Genomic DNA, 16,224 nt, shown 5'->3' with positions numbered 1-16,224 from the left:
GGCTCAGGAAGAGTCAAAGACCTCTTGTCAAATAAAAAGGTATCAGAGGAACTGAACGAACTTGTGTCCGTAGTTAATTGTAAAATCAAAGAGAAAAACGGTCTGCTTCTTTCCTCGTGATGAGGGGAAGATGAAAGCGATCCGCCGTTCTCTCCATGATGAGGTTTGATCCTCCACTATCCACCGGAGGGTAATGTAATGGAGATTCAAGTGTAAGAGAGGGTATAATTTTACCATGGAACAGGACATGGCAGCCTCGTCGTCAGAAAAACATAATTCTGGTCTTAAGGAACCAGAGGCTGAGAGTCTGGCAAAGTTTTTTGCTAGTCCAAGAAAATATGGTGTTGAGTAAGGAGCCATCACGCCATCAGATTGATGTAGCGGAAAAGCAGTGTACGACTAATAAATACGCTACAAAAGCACTGTGCATATAACCAACTGGCAACTAGGTTAACCGTCGACAAATCCAACCGCTGACTGGGTCAACCGTTGATGAGGTCAACCGTAAACGAGGCCATCTGCGTCAACACAGCTAACTGGCGACAACGTCAACCCTCGACAAAGTCAACTGTCAACGAAGCTTTCCATCGTCGACAAAGTCCATTGTTGGACAAAGTTGATGAAGTAATTGCTGAATTGCAACGGCTACGGAGCTGACCGTCGACGAGGCCACCGTCGACGAGCCCACCATCGACGCAGCTCTGTCGTCAACGAAGCCAAGCTTCGTTGACAAAGCCAATGAGCGACGAAGTTTACAGTCGACGAGAATGACTGTCGACGAAGTTTACAGTCGACGAGCTACCGCCGACGAGCCCACTGTCGACGAAGCTGACTATCGCCAATGGGCCAACCGTCGTCGAAGACAACTGTCGACGGGCCAACCGTCGATGAGGCTTATTTCCCTGTTGTCGATGGAGCCACCTTCTACAATGAGGCCACCTTCTAGAATGGGCCAACCGTCGTCGAGGACAACTGTCGACGGGCCAACCGTCGACGAGGCATATTTCACTGTTGTCGATGGAGCCACCGTCTACGATGAAGCCACAGTCGACGACGAGGCCACCGTCAACGAGCCTACCGTCGCCGAGAGGGCACTGTCCTCACTGTCGTCGACGGAGCCACCGTCGTCGACGGAGCCACCGGCGACGACGAGGCCACCGTCGACGACTAGGCCGTCGACGACGGAAACTTAGAAGTAGAAAATGGCCTGTAGACTCGTCGACACACTCGACGAAGTGACGACGGAGTCTTTCATCGTCGATGGGCGTGTTGACGAGCTCGTCGACGGACTGGCACCTTTCTAAGTGTAAAGGTGGCAGTAAGAGTCTGAAAACGCCAGAGACCAGGTCCCGTAGACGTGGAGGCCTGCAGACTCAGTGGGGGAACAATATCCAGAGGATCCTACTTCATCCTCGGAGGCGAAGAAGAAGGAATCTCAGTTCCACACCCACGCTTAGAGAGGACTTAGCCCAGAACAAACACTCACCATGTCAGAGACTACAACTCCTGTAGCCACAGAAGGAGACGGGCCTCTCCGCTCTCAAAGGTCCTTTGAGAAAAGGGTTCCACAGAACCTGCGACTCCTCACCTGAAGTTCAGAAAAAAGACAGGACTATCGGTAGGGTCCTTAGAAAAAGGGCGAAGCTTTCCACAGGCGAAGCAGAGTTGAAAATAAAGACTTCTTTGAAGAAAAGTAAAAATACTTGCAGATTGTAGAAATTTTGAAGAAAAAACTGAGCAGAGCTGAGGGAGACTCCCTTCACACGACGTGCGGTAGAAAATCTGAGGGCCTGAGCTTCTGAGGAGAAGGTTCTAGAGGGTGCGACAGCCTGATTGGCTGGAATGTGGACTATCATAACGACATGGATATGTCAGTAAAGTGATTCTCCCTCAATGCTTCCTTATGTGTTAATAATGTTCTATGGTACTTTCAAGCATTCTATTATTATTAAATTCTATTTTATTATTATTATTATTATTATTATTATTACTATGACTATGACATATTTTTATATATGTGATTTGTTTACTACTATTTTATGTACCGTCGGACTCCCACTCCGACGACAGGGAATATTCAAGCATGTGAATCTATGAACGACACCCCAATACTGGAGAAATAGAAGTTACCGGTAAGTAACTTATTTCTTACTCCAGTATTGGAACTTTCATAGATTCACATGCTTGAATCAGAGAAGCAAGCAGTTTGATAGCACATTTACCATAGTTTTGACGCTTAACAGGAATCTAAACAGTGTAACCTGCAAGCAATCACCAAACAGTATAAAAGATAGAACCATAATGTTAATAGTCCAGGAAAAAACTTCCATAAGCATTCAGGACAATGGCCAAATTACCATATGGAAATGTGATACAGTTGAATATAGGTAGGAGGGTAGACATGGGTGGCTCACGTTAATGGAACAAATGCCGAAGTACTGCCTGACAAACTGCTGTATCATTGAGAACTGCGGAGTCCAAACAGTAGTGTAGGGTGAAAACTTGTCTATTCTTCCACGTTGCTGCCCGGCCAATTTCCAGAAGTGATACTCCTGCAAATAAAGCTGCAGACATTGACACTGACCTTGTAGAATGTGCTGACTCTAGCCGACAGGGGCCTGCCAGCCTTTTGATCACAGAATTGTATTGCACTTGCAATCCACCTGGAAATATTCCGTTTGGAAACCTTTCCTTGGTGCACTGTATGCCACAAATAGTTGAAGTCTTACGGAAAGATTTTGTTTTCTCTAATTAAAACTTCAGGCCACGTCTGATGACCAATGAATGCAAAGCTCTCTCAGCCGATGCCGTAGGGTTCGGGAACAATGTCTTAAAAACCACTGGTTCGTTGAGGTGGAAATCCGATGGCACCTTTGTAATGAACTTTGGATTTGTTCGGAGCAGAACTCCAGCTGTTCTGAATTGCAAGACAGGTTCTTTCATTACAAAAGCTTGTATTTCACTGACCCTTCTGGCTGTGTCAAAGCAAGTAAAGCCAACTTCCAAGATAGGAATTTTATTTCTGAAGTGTGAATTGGTTCAAAAGGGTTTTTCATTAACTGAAAGAACCATGTTCAGTTGCCAGGCCGGTGGTGGTCTGACTGGTGGAAACACTCAAAAGATCCCTTTTAAGAAACACTTTAATTACTCGAGAAACCCATAAGGGAGAAGAAGACTATCTTCTGTAATGTGAAATGGCAGCTAAGTGAACCTTAATAGAACTATGCACCAAACCTGATTTTGAGACGGTACGTCTTTTAGGTGCTGTACGGCCCGGCTTTAGCTAGTATATTGCGGCATTCATTCACTAGAAATGTTCAAATGTCCAAATTCATTGTATTACGGAGCCAAGCTGACAAATGCAGGCTCTTGAGGTCCGGGTGTAGTATCTGTCCCTGGTTCATAGTCAGGAGATCTAGAATCACTGGAAGTTTGAAGTGTGGGACTTGCGATAGGAGAAGCATTTCCATGTACCAGTGTTGAGGTGGCCATGCCGGAGAGATGAGTATCAGTGTCCATAGCTCGACTTTTATCTTTCTCAGGACTCTTGGAAGAAGAGGAATGTGAGGAAAAGCGTAAGCAAAGATGCCTGACCATGCAATTTAAAAAAGGCATTCCCCCATGAACGCTAGGTATGCCTACTTGCATGGTACTGGCATTTGCTGTTCTGGGGAGTTGCAAATAGGTCCAAGTTCAGTGAGCCCCAGCGCAGGAATACGTTCTTCAGGGTCTGGTGGTGCAGCTTGAATTCATGACACGATGATGTCAGTCTGCTTAACGAGTCCGCAATCGTGTTCTGCCGCCCTGCAACATGTTCCGCTAGAAGGCCTATCCCGTGGTCTACGACCCATTCCCACAACTTTTGGATATCCTTGGAGAGAAGGCAAGATTTTGTGCACCCTTGCTTGTTTACATAGAGGATCATTGTGGTATTGTCCGTTCGGACTAGCACTGATGAATTCTGTATCCTGGACAGAAATGTCTGGAGGGCCAGATACACAGCCTTCAATTCTAACAAATGTATGTGAGATTGAGTTTGAGCTTGATGCCATTTTCCACTTATTTGGAGTTCTTGTAGGTAAGCTCACCATCCCTCTAAGGAAGCATCTGTTGTGATCACTAGTCGTGCAGCCTCCTGATGCAAGGACATCCCTTCTGACAGATGGTCTGTGTCTAACCACCACTCTAGGGCCTTCACCATACGAGGAGTTACTCTGACCATGTCGTCGAATGAGCCTATCGACTGTACCCACTGTGTCCAGTTCTTCCTAGAATGGGCGCATCCTGAGACGACAAAACGGATTCAGTGTTATGCAAGACGACATCATCCCTAAAAGTGATTTTAAAAGTCGGACCAAAAGCAACTTTTTTCTTTTGATGGAATTTGCTAGAACAAGGAATCACTGCTGACGTTCCTCTGCTGGGTACACTTTTAAACAGACCGTGTCCAGTATCGCTCCTAAGACAATCTTTCTGATTGGATTTTTGCTGATTTATAGTTAGACTCAAGCTTCTCAAAAGATCTGTGCAGACCTCTGTGGAGTTTCTTGCTCGGACGCGGCTTTGATAAGCCAGTCGTCCAGATATGGGAAGACTTGATGTTTCCGCTGTCTGAGAAATGCTGCAATCGGAGCGAGACACTGAGCGCGTATGTGTGTCCAAATGGGAACACTCTGAACTGGTAGTGGCATCCTGCTACCACAAATCTTAGGTGCTTTGTGTTTTAGGTGAATAAATACATAGAAATAGGCATCTTGGAGGTCTAATGTCATGAAATCGTGCTGGTTGAGGAGCTTTAGTACTTCTTGTAATGTTATCATTCTGAAACATTGTTTTTTCAGATATAGATTGATGATTTCAAAGGTCCATAATTGGTCTCAACTGACAACTTCTTTTTGATTAAGAAGAAATGGGAGTAGAAACCTGTGCCCCTACTTGAGAATGGTGCTTTCTCTATCACCCCTTTGTACAGTATTACCTCCTGTTGAAGAGCCTTGAGAGGTTTGCGGTGAGAGGCTTTTGGGGGAGTTGTAGGAGGGGTTTGAGTAAATTCTAGAGTGTGTCCAAATGGAACTCGGTGCAGAACCCATTGGTCCGTAGTAATTGCTTGCCACTGGTGAAGGAAGTGTGAAATGTTACCTCCCAGATGGGTAGGACGGGATTGAAACAATTGGCTTGTTGACCTGGGATTTGGAGCCAGCGATGCATCATTGGCGGCGGCAAGTATCCTTACCAGCCCTTGACATCTGTTCCCCCATTTGCTCTGACAGAGGAGGTCTGAGGCGGTTGTCTTTGTTGGAACGGAGGTCTGTATGACTGATGTGGAAGAATACGCCGGGTAACGATACTGCTGGTAACCCCTCTGTAGGAAGGTTGACCTCTACCCTTTGATCCCAGAAAGGGCGTTTTCCGGATGCCTTGATGGTTTTAAGGGCTTCCATTACATGGCTGCCAAAAAGAGCCTCTCCATTGAATGGAAGGTACAATATCTTCTTCTGGACCTCAGGGCGAAAGGAGGTGGCCTTCAGCCAACCCTGTCTCGTTAGGACTGCTGAACCAGCTAATTGTCTGAATCCTGTTGCAGGAACATCCATCGCAGAGTCTATAATCTGGTTTGATGTTCTTTCCCCTTCATGCAATATCTTTCAGCAATTGATAAATATAGGAAGCAATGTCCGACAACATTTGGAGATCATAGCGCCCTAAAATAGCCAAGGAATGTGCTGCCTTTACTGTGAGAGTGGACATTGATGAGAATCTTTTCCCAATAGAATCTAAACTTCTATCCTCTTTGTCCGGAGGCACAGAAAGGGGTACTGCAGGATTCTTCGAGGGGCGTGGAGCAGCCTGCATTGCTACTGAGTCCTGTTTTGGGTGTCCTGTGAGGCACGCTGGGCCGTCCTTAATCGTTTTATACTTTTTATCTAGACGTGGGAGCATCGCTGGCACAGATGCTGGGTTCTATATAATTCTAATCCCTTCCTCCCAAATATAATCAATTATGGCCGTCCGCCTGTTTGCAAGGCATTGGAATGGCAAACCTTTACGCAGAACGCTCCAACAGATTGCGAAACCCCCTCAATATCCTCAGGTGGGGAATCTACCAGAGGAGGAACAGGTGAGGCTGGTGAAGACATCCTGTAGTCATCCCATTCAGAAGATGGAGTGGAACAGATTGAGGAGTATTCGACACTGAAAGGACTGTGAGAGCTCTAACCCTCACTGGCAATTTTATCTGAGGAGGAAGAGGCATAATAAACAAGTCCGAAGGCGGGAATCGCTGTCTGTAGTCTTGCAGCATAAACTGCAAATCATTCACTAATGCAGACGGCGTTGTGACCATTTCCTCAAGGTACTGATGATGTTGTTCAGGCTGGGTATAATAGGTTTGACCATAGTAATCTTGTGCTTTCGCGTTATCGTCTGGTTGGCACTTGACGTGTAATTCTGAAGGGCTAACTGCAACCCCAAAGGGACCTTCATCTTCATCCCCTTCCTCAGAATCTCCCTCCTCCAAAAGGTGTGTGGGTAAGAGAGGAGTAATTTTGCTTGGTGAGGTGTGTTCAAGCGTGATTTCGGATGCCAGAATCTTTTTTGGCGTAGTCAATTTCAAAGATGCAATCTTTGTCGATTGTGTTGACAACTGTGTCGACGACGGCGTCTTCACTTCTACAGCCTTGACTGTACTTGCCGTAGGCGATGTCGACGACGCCGATTACTTTGTTGGCGGAGGGGACTTCGACGACGTCTGTAGGGTCTTCGATGGTAGAGACTTAGTGGAAGCTGGTGACTTCAATTTAGTCTATGGCAATGAGTCCGGCGATGGTGGAACACTCATCGACGGTGAAGACCTCGCCGACCCTTGTTGCGTCAGACTAATCCGTTGATGGAGGCGACGTAGACTATGATCCTGTCGACGGTATCTTTTTAGATGATGTAGTCAGTTTCGACGATGAGAACTTCAGCAACGGTGTGTCTGCCTCCTGGTGAGAGATCAAGGAGATGGTTGATGAAACTGGACCTCACGTCGACGATGTAAGGGTCGTCGACGATGAAACAGCCATAGAACATGTAGTCGACGTGCCAGAAATGCATCTTCTTGTCGTCGAAGTACTTTCCTTTATTGACTGAAAATTTCAGAAATAGGCTTTTTGAACGTCATTTTAAGTTCTGTAGGAGGTGTTTTCGGTTCAGTCACAGTCCTTGGCTGTTCTTTTTTATGAGATCCTTTGCGCTCGGAGAAGGACTCATGAGACTACTTCTTGACGCACTTTTTAGCAGGTTCTTTATCAGACTGCGATGACTGATACCCTTTTCTTAGAAACTTTTGTAGATGTAGACTGGTCACTCTTGGGAGTCTGACACAGGGTCTGATCTAGTTTTTAATTTTTGAAGCCAGATGAGAAGACGCCTTTCTCTGTCTCGAAGGGTTTTATTAGAAAAAGTAGGGCAAATCTTGCATCCAGATGCCTTATGAGATGGATAGAGGCAGTAAATGCAATTCTTGTGGGGATCATCCACATAAAGACTTGTCTTCAGGTAAGTGGCACATTCTCTGAAGAGAGCCTTCTTAGCCTGGTCAGACATAGTCCAAATACACTGGACCCACAAAAGTTGTATGAGGATATTAAGAAATGTATATCTTACTTTCCTGTTGAAGAAGTCCAAAATTCTCTTTTCTTGATGAGAACAATTGAGCAGAGCTCAGAGGAGACTCCCTAGCACAACGTGCGGTAGAAATCTGAGGTTCTGAGTTTCCTTCAGGAGTGTTATAGAGGGTGATTAGTGCTGATTGGTTGATGCAAAAATGTGGTCCTTTTCTTTATACGGCCTAGGGTAGGTTATTAAACTAAGAGGCCTAGACCTTCTTTAGTCTATACCTATTAGTGTAATATGACTATTTAAGTCTACTATTGCTACTACTATTTTAAGTAGCAGGAACTCCCATCATGATGAAGGGGAATGATTCAAGCATGTGACTGTATGAAAGTTCCAATACTGTAACTCTACTGTTAATCCCCGGAATCAAAATTCATGTCGCCGTCCCACTACTTCTGTTCCTAACCCGAAATAGGCTTGCACATCGACCTAAAGGAAAATGCTACTTACCAGTATTGGTAAGCTTAGTTTGTTGGCTCCTGTGAATGTTGGCGTCTGCTGATGTGGGGTTCGCTACGGCAGCCCGACTTTTGTTTTTATGCAATATTTTAAAATTGATCTCTTTCCGCATTAAATTGTATGTTTGTGTTGCGGAGGTTTAGAACTGTTGTTCTACTTCGTGTTACCTAATTTTTAGAAATACTCACTAATACGCACTCACCGCACTAGTTTTAGTGTAGTTGGTGACCTGCCTGCCTTCCTTGTCATCAGGCGTGCTGTGCTCCGTGTTGGCTGGGCCCGTCCGTGCGAGCGGACCCGCCATCTTAGAGTCAGCGCTCTAGTCTTTTGCGCTTGGAACATATAAAAATTGGACGTTGGCGCGGGCGCGCCGGTGGCGCGCCAAAGGCAGGCCCGTCTGTGCCCATCCGCGCTAAGAACGCGCTCAGCACCAGCCATGCTGCTGGTTTTTCCAGCTGTCAGAGGCCTGCTAAAGGGTGCTGCCCGGTCAGCTATTCCAGTGAAGAGCTTCATTTTATTGGTAAGGTGGGCAGGGGTAAGGGGGCCCTTGATTTTGCTCAGTCTGCCTTTCCTTTGTTTGATTTTCTTGACAACAGATTATTATCGTGTGGACTTTTAAATGTTAGGTCTCTTCCTAAGCACTTCACGGAAATTCAGCTGTTGCTGGAACATCATGAACTTGAGGTCCTGTTTATGACCGAGACCTGGACCTCTCCCGATTGTGAGATTGATCTTGCCTGGGCTTGCCCACTTGGCTATAACATTTGCCATAAAGCTAGATCGAATGGGAGGGGTGGAGGTGATTTTCAAAGACAGCTTGAATTTAGTTATCTTTGATGTGGACGCAGGTTTTGAGCTACTCGGCTTCGTTATTAAGAATGATGATGGTCAAGCCCTAGCTGGGATCATCTGCTATCATCCTCCTGGGGTTTTCAGTGTACTGCAGCAGCAACTTCTGCTGGAGACATTCACTGACATGGCGGCTACTCACCGTTGATTGGTGATCCTGGGGGATTTTAATCTTTGATTAATGGGTCGCTTGATTCCGCCTATTCTAATGTTCTTCATTCCGGTGAAGGCCTGGGCCTTTTTCAGCAGGTGTCCGAGGCCACTCCTATAGGAGGGCATATGCTTGATTTAATTTTTTCAGAGGCTAATCACCTTTCTATTGGGGAAATTGTGCCAATGGACTGGACGGACCATTCGCTGAACACATTTTTTGTTGATGTTGCTACTTACAATTCTCGGGGAACAAATTTTGTTCGCAACTATGCGAGTAGAGATTGGAATTCCCTCTTGCGAATGAAGGGTAATGCCCCGCTATTCAGGGTAGAGGATTGTTTTTCCTCAGATAGGCAAGCTGATGAGAACTATATTTACTTCTGTAGTGAGATCACCTCAACCCTGGATTTATTAGCCCCCTTAAAAAATCATCGTAATAGGGGCAGACCTTCAGCTGCTTGGTTTAATGAAAACCTAAAAAACATGAAATTGGAATGTAAGCATGCTGAAAGGAGGTGGAGACGTAGCTATCATGACATTGATAAGACTATGTGGAAGTCTAAGATTGCGGGATATAAGAAAGCGATCAACATGGCTAAGGCGGACTATTTTTCCTCCTTGATACTTAAGGCCCCCAACAGTTCAAGAAGTATTTTTAATATCTTGAACAGCTTGACCAGCCCTGAATGTTCTGTGAGGACCTGGCTAGGTTCTTCCAAGATAAAATTAAAATCATTATTGAGGATCTGGGGGGTGGTCAACAACCCTCGGGGGCGGCAAACACTGACTATCGGCTGTGACGATAGGGCAGACATGGATGCTGAGGCTTTGGCTGTTTGTGTAGAAGGAGAGGCCATCAGCCGCCTTTCTGAGTTTGTGCCTCTAGGGGTGGATGACTTTAATAGGGTGGCCTGTGGTGTCCACTCTGGGTCTCCTCTTGATCCTGTGCCCATTAAAATATTGATTGAATTTAAGGCAGAGCTGTTCCCCACTCTTCGATTGATCTGCAATCAGTCTCTGTCTAGTGGTGTGGTCCCAGCCCGGTAGAAACAAGCATTGGTGACACCCCTGTTAAAGAAGCCTTCGCTTGACCCAGAGTGTCCTAAGAACTTTAGGCCTATCTCTCCCCTGCCTTTCCCAGCTAAAATCGTGGAGCGAGTGGGGAGTAGCACTCTGTCCAAGTTTTTGGAACATCATAACTTGCTGGAGGAGGTGCAGTTTGGCTTTCGGCCGGCTCATGGAACTGAAACGGCTCTAGTGACCGTGATGGACGAACTTTGGATGCGGGCAGACAGGGGGCAGGCAGCTGTTTTGGTTTTGCTCGACCTGTCTGCCGCCTTCAACACGGTCAACCATGGGATCCTGCTGAATAGACAGAGAGGTTGGGGTGAGGGGAGCTGTCCTGAGGTGGTTCCAGTCATTTTTTTCGGGATAGACAGCAAGCGGTATCCCTCCCCCCTTTTCAATCCACCTACTCCAACATCTCGCATGGCGTACCACAGGGCTCGGCTATCAGCCCAATTTTATTCAATATTTACATGAAGCCTCCGATTGCTGTCAAACAGCATAACATTAACATCGTTAATTATGCGGATGACACACAGTTTATTTTCTCCCTTGAGGGAGACCAGTCAACCCCGTTCGAAGTGATTCATTATTGCCTGCGTGTTACGGCTATCTGGCTGAAGGAGAACTCGCTGCAATTCAATGCAGATGAGACAGAGGTGCTTTATTGTCCTAGGGACAGAATTCCCTCTGTCTTGCCTTGTAATTTTTGGCCTGCCACTACATCGTCCATGGTTCAACCAGTGAAGAAGGTCCGTAATCTTGGCATCATCTTTGATTACAAACTCTCTCTGGAATCTCAGGTCATGAAAACTGTGACCTGCTGTCTGGGTATTATTAGGTCTCTGCGGAAGATCCTTCCTCTGCTTCCATCTCATGCCCGGGCATTGATAGTACGCAGTACTATTCTTAGTAGACTTGATTATTGTAATGCTCTGTTTCTCGAGTCTCCTAAATTTTTGTTTGATAGGTTGCAGAGGATTCAGTCTACCGCCGCCAAATTGGCCCTGGGGTGGCCCAGAAGATCCGCCTCCTCGGCGGCTATGGCAGAACTGCATTGGCTTCCGCTGAGACAAAGAGTCCAGTTCAAGTCTCTCTGCATAGCCTTGCATAGGTTGGGGCCTGTGTCTATGCAGAGAAAGTTTGAATGGTATGCTCCTGTGAGATGCCTTTGCTCTTCTTTAGCAATACTTGTAAAAACTCCCAGAATTAGGAAAGTCAGGGCAGGCGGTCGATCCTTTGGGTACGCTGCTGCGAAAATTTGGAATCAGCTCCCTCTGGAGCTAAGACAAGTTAGTGATCTTTGTGTCTTTAGAAGGACAGTCAAAAACCTGGTTGTTTCCTAAAACCTAGTTGGATGTTGGCTCTGGTGCATGTTTTTGTCCTTTTCTTATCTAGAGCCAACAGCGCCAGGATGCCTTTTGGTGACAGTGCGCTTTACAAGTTAAATAAATAAAATAAATAAATAAATCTGTTCTTGGCAAGTAGATCTGCAGAATATCATACTTTTGCATAGATCGCCATTTGGTGTTGGGTTTTTATTTTTGTATATAATACATTGCTATTATATTGTCTGTGCGGACAAGGACAGTTTTGTTGATGAGATGTAGTTGGAATGATTTTAATGCTAGAAAAACTGTCAGTAATTCTAGGTGATGTGGAGAACTTTTTGTTGAATGGTCCAGCTGCCCTGAATTGTGTGGTTTAGGAGATGGGCTCCCCAGCCGGTTAGCGATGTGTCCTCTGTTAGCACTATTTGCAGAACTGGGTCTTGGAACGGCCACGCTTTGGAAAGGTTTTGTGTGTTCCACCACTGCAGAGAGCGGTGTGCGGCTGTCCACTAACACCAGATCTGAAAGCTGACCTTGAGCCTGGTTCCATTGATGTGCCAAGCATTCCTGTAAAGGGTGCATCTGAAGTCTTGCATGAGGTACTATTAAAATGCAAGAGGCCATCATTCCTATCAGCTGCATAAACACTGGAGCGGGTAGGGAGTGTTGGGCTTAGAATTTTGATACTGATGTAGGTAGGTGGGCTGTAGATGCGACTTGCTGTGGTTTATTGTGAATCCCAGGTTGTGGAGCAGCTGAATTGTTTTGTAAGTGTGGTGAAGACACTGGCTGTGCGACTTGGCCTTTACGAGCCAGTCGTCCAGGTATGGAAACACATGAATCTGTTGTGTGCGCAAGTGTGCTGCTACTACTGCCAGAAACTTTGTGAAGACCCTGGGTGCTGTAGTTACTCCGAATTGGAGAACCTTGAACTGATAGATTTGGCCGTCCACTGTGAACCTTAGATATTTCAAGTGAGCAGGGTGTATAAGCATATGGAAGTAGGCATCCTTGAGGTCTAGAGTGGCAAGGAAGTCCCCCTGTTGAAGTAGTGGAAGGATTTGTTGAAGAGTGATCATGTGAAAGTCGTCTGATTGTATGTAGAAATTGAGAGGTCTGAGGTACAGTATTGGTCTGCAAGTACCGTCCCTTTTGGGGATTAGAAAGTATAGGGATTAAACCCCTGTCCCTTGGTGTTGTAGGGCAACTGTTTTTTTTGCCTGCTTTTGAAGCATTGAGAGAACTTCTGTTTGAGGAGCGCGAGATGTTCTGTGTACATGGGATGCTGTGTGGGTGATATGTTGGGGGGAGTTGGGGTAAGTTCCAGGCAGTAACCATACTAGATAATTTCTCATCCACTGGTTCAAAAATCGTTGCCGGTAGGGGGAGCGGGTCGGCAAATAGCTTTTCCATGCGGATGAATGGGATGTCTGGCTCACCATGGATCCATGTATGCATGTGAGCACCCTGCCCTGCTCAGTAATATAGTTCAAAGTCCGGTGCCCACAGACCTCCCATACTATATGGCAATGTGAGCACCTGCCATTGTACTCTCGCCTGCTTACCCGCCTATGCCAGTTTTATCATAGATTGTTTGAGCCTCTGAAAAAAGGCACGCGGTAATACTATTGGTATATTTGTGAATAGGAACAGTAGTCTAGGTAAGACTACCATCTTCATGACTGAGATGCGTCCCATAAATGAGAGCTGCACCAGGACTCCACATCATCCTCTAACTTGCTAATTGCCGTGCCGTAGTTCTCCCGAAACACTATCTCGGAGTCCGTGTGTAACTGGACGCCCAGCTATCTAACAGAGTCTGTGGACCATTGTAATGGAAACTACATCTCAAATACTTCTGTGGTCGGGGTAAGAGGGAACGCTGTAGACTTTGCCCAATTCACTCTCAAACCAGATAGTGCACCAAAGTGTACCACCTCTCTGAGGACAGCAACCTTTATACTTAATGTGCATTGCATTTATAAGATTTCAAAAATAGTTTGAAACCAAATACGGAAAATGTTTCCTTTTAGATAAACAATAGTTTTAAAAGGGCAAAAACTGGGATTAGAATGGATTTTTAAAAATGTGCTCCAAAAGAGTAAATAGGGCAGAGATTTTATTTTAGGTCGATGGAAAGGAAATACGATGTCATGACAGAAAATGTATGACTTAAAGAATAGAAAGATCAAAGTAGTAATTTCTAGTGTTAACACCATTCACAAAATATGAAAAGGGCAACTGCATAGTTGTCTAAAAGAACAAATAAGCTTTTCCAACATTGTTGTGCAATAGGTCTATAAAAGGTTGCACGGAATCTCATTTGAATGTAGTTCTATAACTTACCACGCACAGTCCATATCTCCAAGCTGAAGCTGGCGGGATAGGAATGCTGCACATATAATCAATGCTGTTTTTTCATCTCCTTCAGACTCAAGATTACATATCATTTCCAAAGCATCTTTGCAATCCATTTTTGCAATCTAGTGAAAATAAAAAATGTGTCATGGGATATCCCTTTGTTTCAGGATCTAAACATAATGCATTTTTGTTGGGAGGATGCCATATCAGAATGTTATGTTAGTGAGATGCATAATGAAACAGTATCAGAATAAACTACAAATGTGTTGAAAACTTCACGTATAAGCCTCCAATCAATGCCAAGGTAATGTAGAGGTTATTAAATGACACCAGTGCTAAGAAGCACCATGAAAAATATATTTCCTTGTAATTCTTCAGTATTTACCATACTCTTCAGATTCACGGTTAAAACAGTTCCACACCACAGTATCATGCAAATTAAAATAAATAAGTCTATTCATAAAGACTGCCAACATCAAAGGAATTTTGATTTTAGGAATGAGGCAACCTGCTGACCTCTAAAATGTAGTGCATTAATCACAGGCTCCGTTTACAATCCCTAACAAATACATGAAAATTACCAATCCACAAAAGTACGACACATTGAGGGAATTTATAAATCAGCAAGACATCGAGAAAAATAAGTTATCTGTAAAACAGTCAGCATTTCTACTGCTTTTACAAATGTAAATGCTTTTTGAATACTCTAACATGTGCACTTATAAAACTATTATTAATCATCCAAGAAGAGAGGAGGAGTCACAAGAATCTATAAAAGATGTTGCCACTGGAGAAAGAAATATTACTTACTTAAAATACTGAGCTTCCACAGCAGAGTTTTTCAATATTAGTCAAACAGAGGACTTGTTTTGCCACAGGGCAGAATCCCGGAGCATCTCATGAGACAGTTATTTTTGTAAAAAGCATATTTAAATGGAATAAAATAACAAGTTACTTACCTTTGGAAACAACTTATCTGATAGAGCCAATATCGAGCCACAGATTTCGTACCTCTGAATTTCCCCAGGTGTCAGACTGGATCTGGAAGATTTTTTGTGACCAGTACTCTTGTGCACCGATAGGTGGTGTTAATAGTCTCAAAGCGTCTGTATCGTCCATGCCGGAAGAGACTTCCACGTCACCTATTTAGGTGCCACCCCGGCACGTTGAATTCAGTTTGTTTTCATGACTTCTAGCTGCAGATTCCTTACCTTTGAATAGATACCCAAGCAATACCATCCATGAAGGTGGGTGTGCGGAAACATTTAAACTAGAAGGTCCTGCAGGACCAAATGGGTGAAATACTTGTCCCTGTGTACTGGACTGTCCACACAGTGATGCTTGGTAAAATAGTGCAGGGAAGCCAACGTTGCTGCCTAACGCAGTGGTCGCAGCTTTAGCACAGGTGGAATAAGCCCGGAAGACTTAAGGAAGCTGCTTCTTTGCCCCTGCGTAGCAGATCTTGATGTAGAGAACGACCCATCAAGAAAGCATCTGTTTCTGCACCACCCGACCTTTCTTCGCACCAGCATATCCCACAAAGTTGGTCGACCACCCGGAACTCTCATGTGCTGTCAAGTTAGAATGACAATGCTATTTTTGGACCTAGACGGTCGAGTTGCTCCTCTTCTTTAGGGGGATGGAGAAGACCATAGAAAGTGGGCAAGTTGATAGATTGGCCCGCATGAAATGTCACCACTTTCAGGAGGAAACAGGCCCTAGTGCGAAGCACCAGTTTGCCCAGATAAACTGAAAGTGGGTAAATGTATTTTTCTGTACAATATGATCCAAATCACTTACAACGGCAGACGTGTACCATCTTGATGGAGGGACACCTTGCTGCCAGTATAACATTGCAGACTTCAGGAGGAAGGTCGAAAGCTATCAACTACTGCCTCTCAAGCTCCACGCAAGAAGATTGAGAGTTGACAGGTTTGGGTGGAGGACCCTCCCCTGCTGCAGCAACACAAGATCCTCCCAAAGGGGCAGCCTGATCGCAGGATCGACACTCCCGTTCAGAAGCTTGAGATACAAGAATCTCTGTGCCCAGTCAGGAGCCACAAGGATGCCTTGGGCACGTCGTTCATGATCTTCTTGAGAACTCTGGTCAGGAGTGGTATGGGCGAAAGACGTAAAGGAGGGCCCCAGCTACACTCAGGATCAAAAGTCTCCAAGCGTGAGCCACCCTGGACACATCTGTCACTACAGCGAGATCTGTTTGGGGAAGGGAGGGGTGTCTGCCTCTGACCCAGTTGTGGTTCGTGAGCCACCACTGCAAGCCTTTTGCAGGTCCCTCCTATATCTGGACCATGTTGGAGAGATTTCCCTTCTGCGCCTATGATGTACT

The 16,224-nt window shown here is 45.3% G+C and overlaps 1 protein-coding gene across 2 annotated transcripts in view; it reads right to left on the bottom strand.

Moving 5' to 3' along the window:
• The window catches only part of ZNF292 (zinc finger protein 292), a 670,886-nt gene that overhangs the window by 215,843 nt on the left and 438,819 nt on the right, over window positions 1-16,224 (bottom strand). For both annotated transcript variants that reach the window (XM_078648177.1, XM_078648178.1), the window contains exon 6: window positions 13,863-13,999. In XM_078648177.1, the coding sequence (XP_078504303.1) occupies window positions 13,863-13,999 (137 nt within the window). The remainder of the gene's footprint in view (window positions 1-13,862; window positions 14,000-16,224) is intronic.

Source organism: Lissotriton helveticus, chromosome 6, assembly GCF_964261635.1.
Source record: "Lissotriton helveticus chromosome 6, aLisHel1.1, whole genome shotgun sequence".
In the NCBI taxonomy this organism is placed as follows: Eukaryota; Metazoa; Chordata; class Amphibia; order Caudata; family Salamandridae; genus Lissotriton; species Lissotriton helveticus.
Note: the sequence above shows the minus strand (reverse complement) of the source record. Positions and strands in the feature narration are given on the sequence as shown.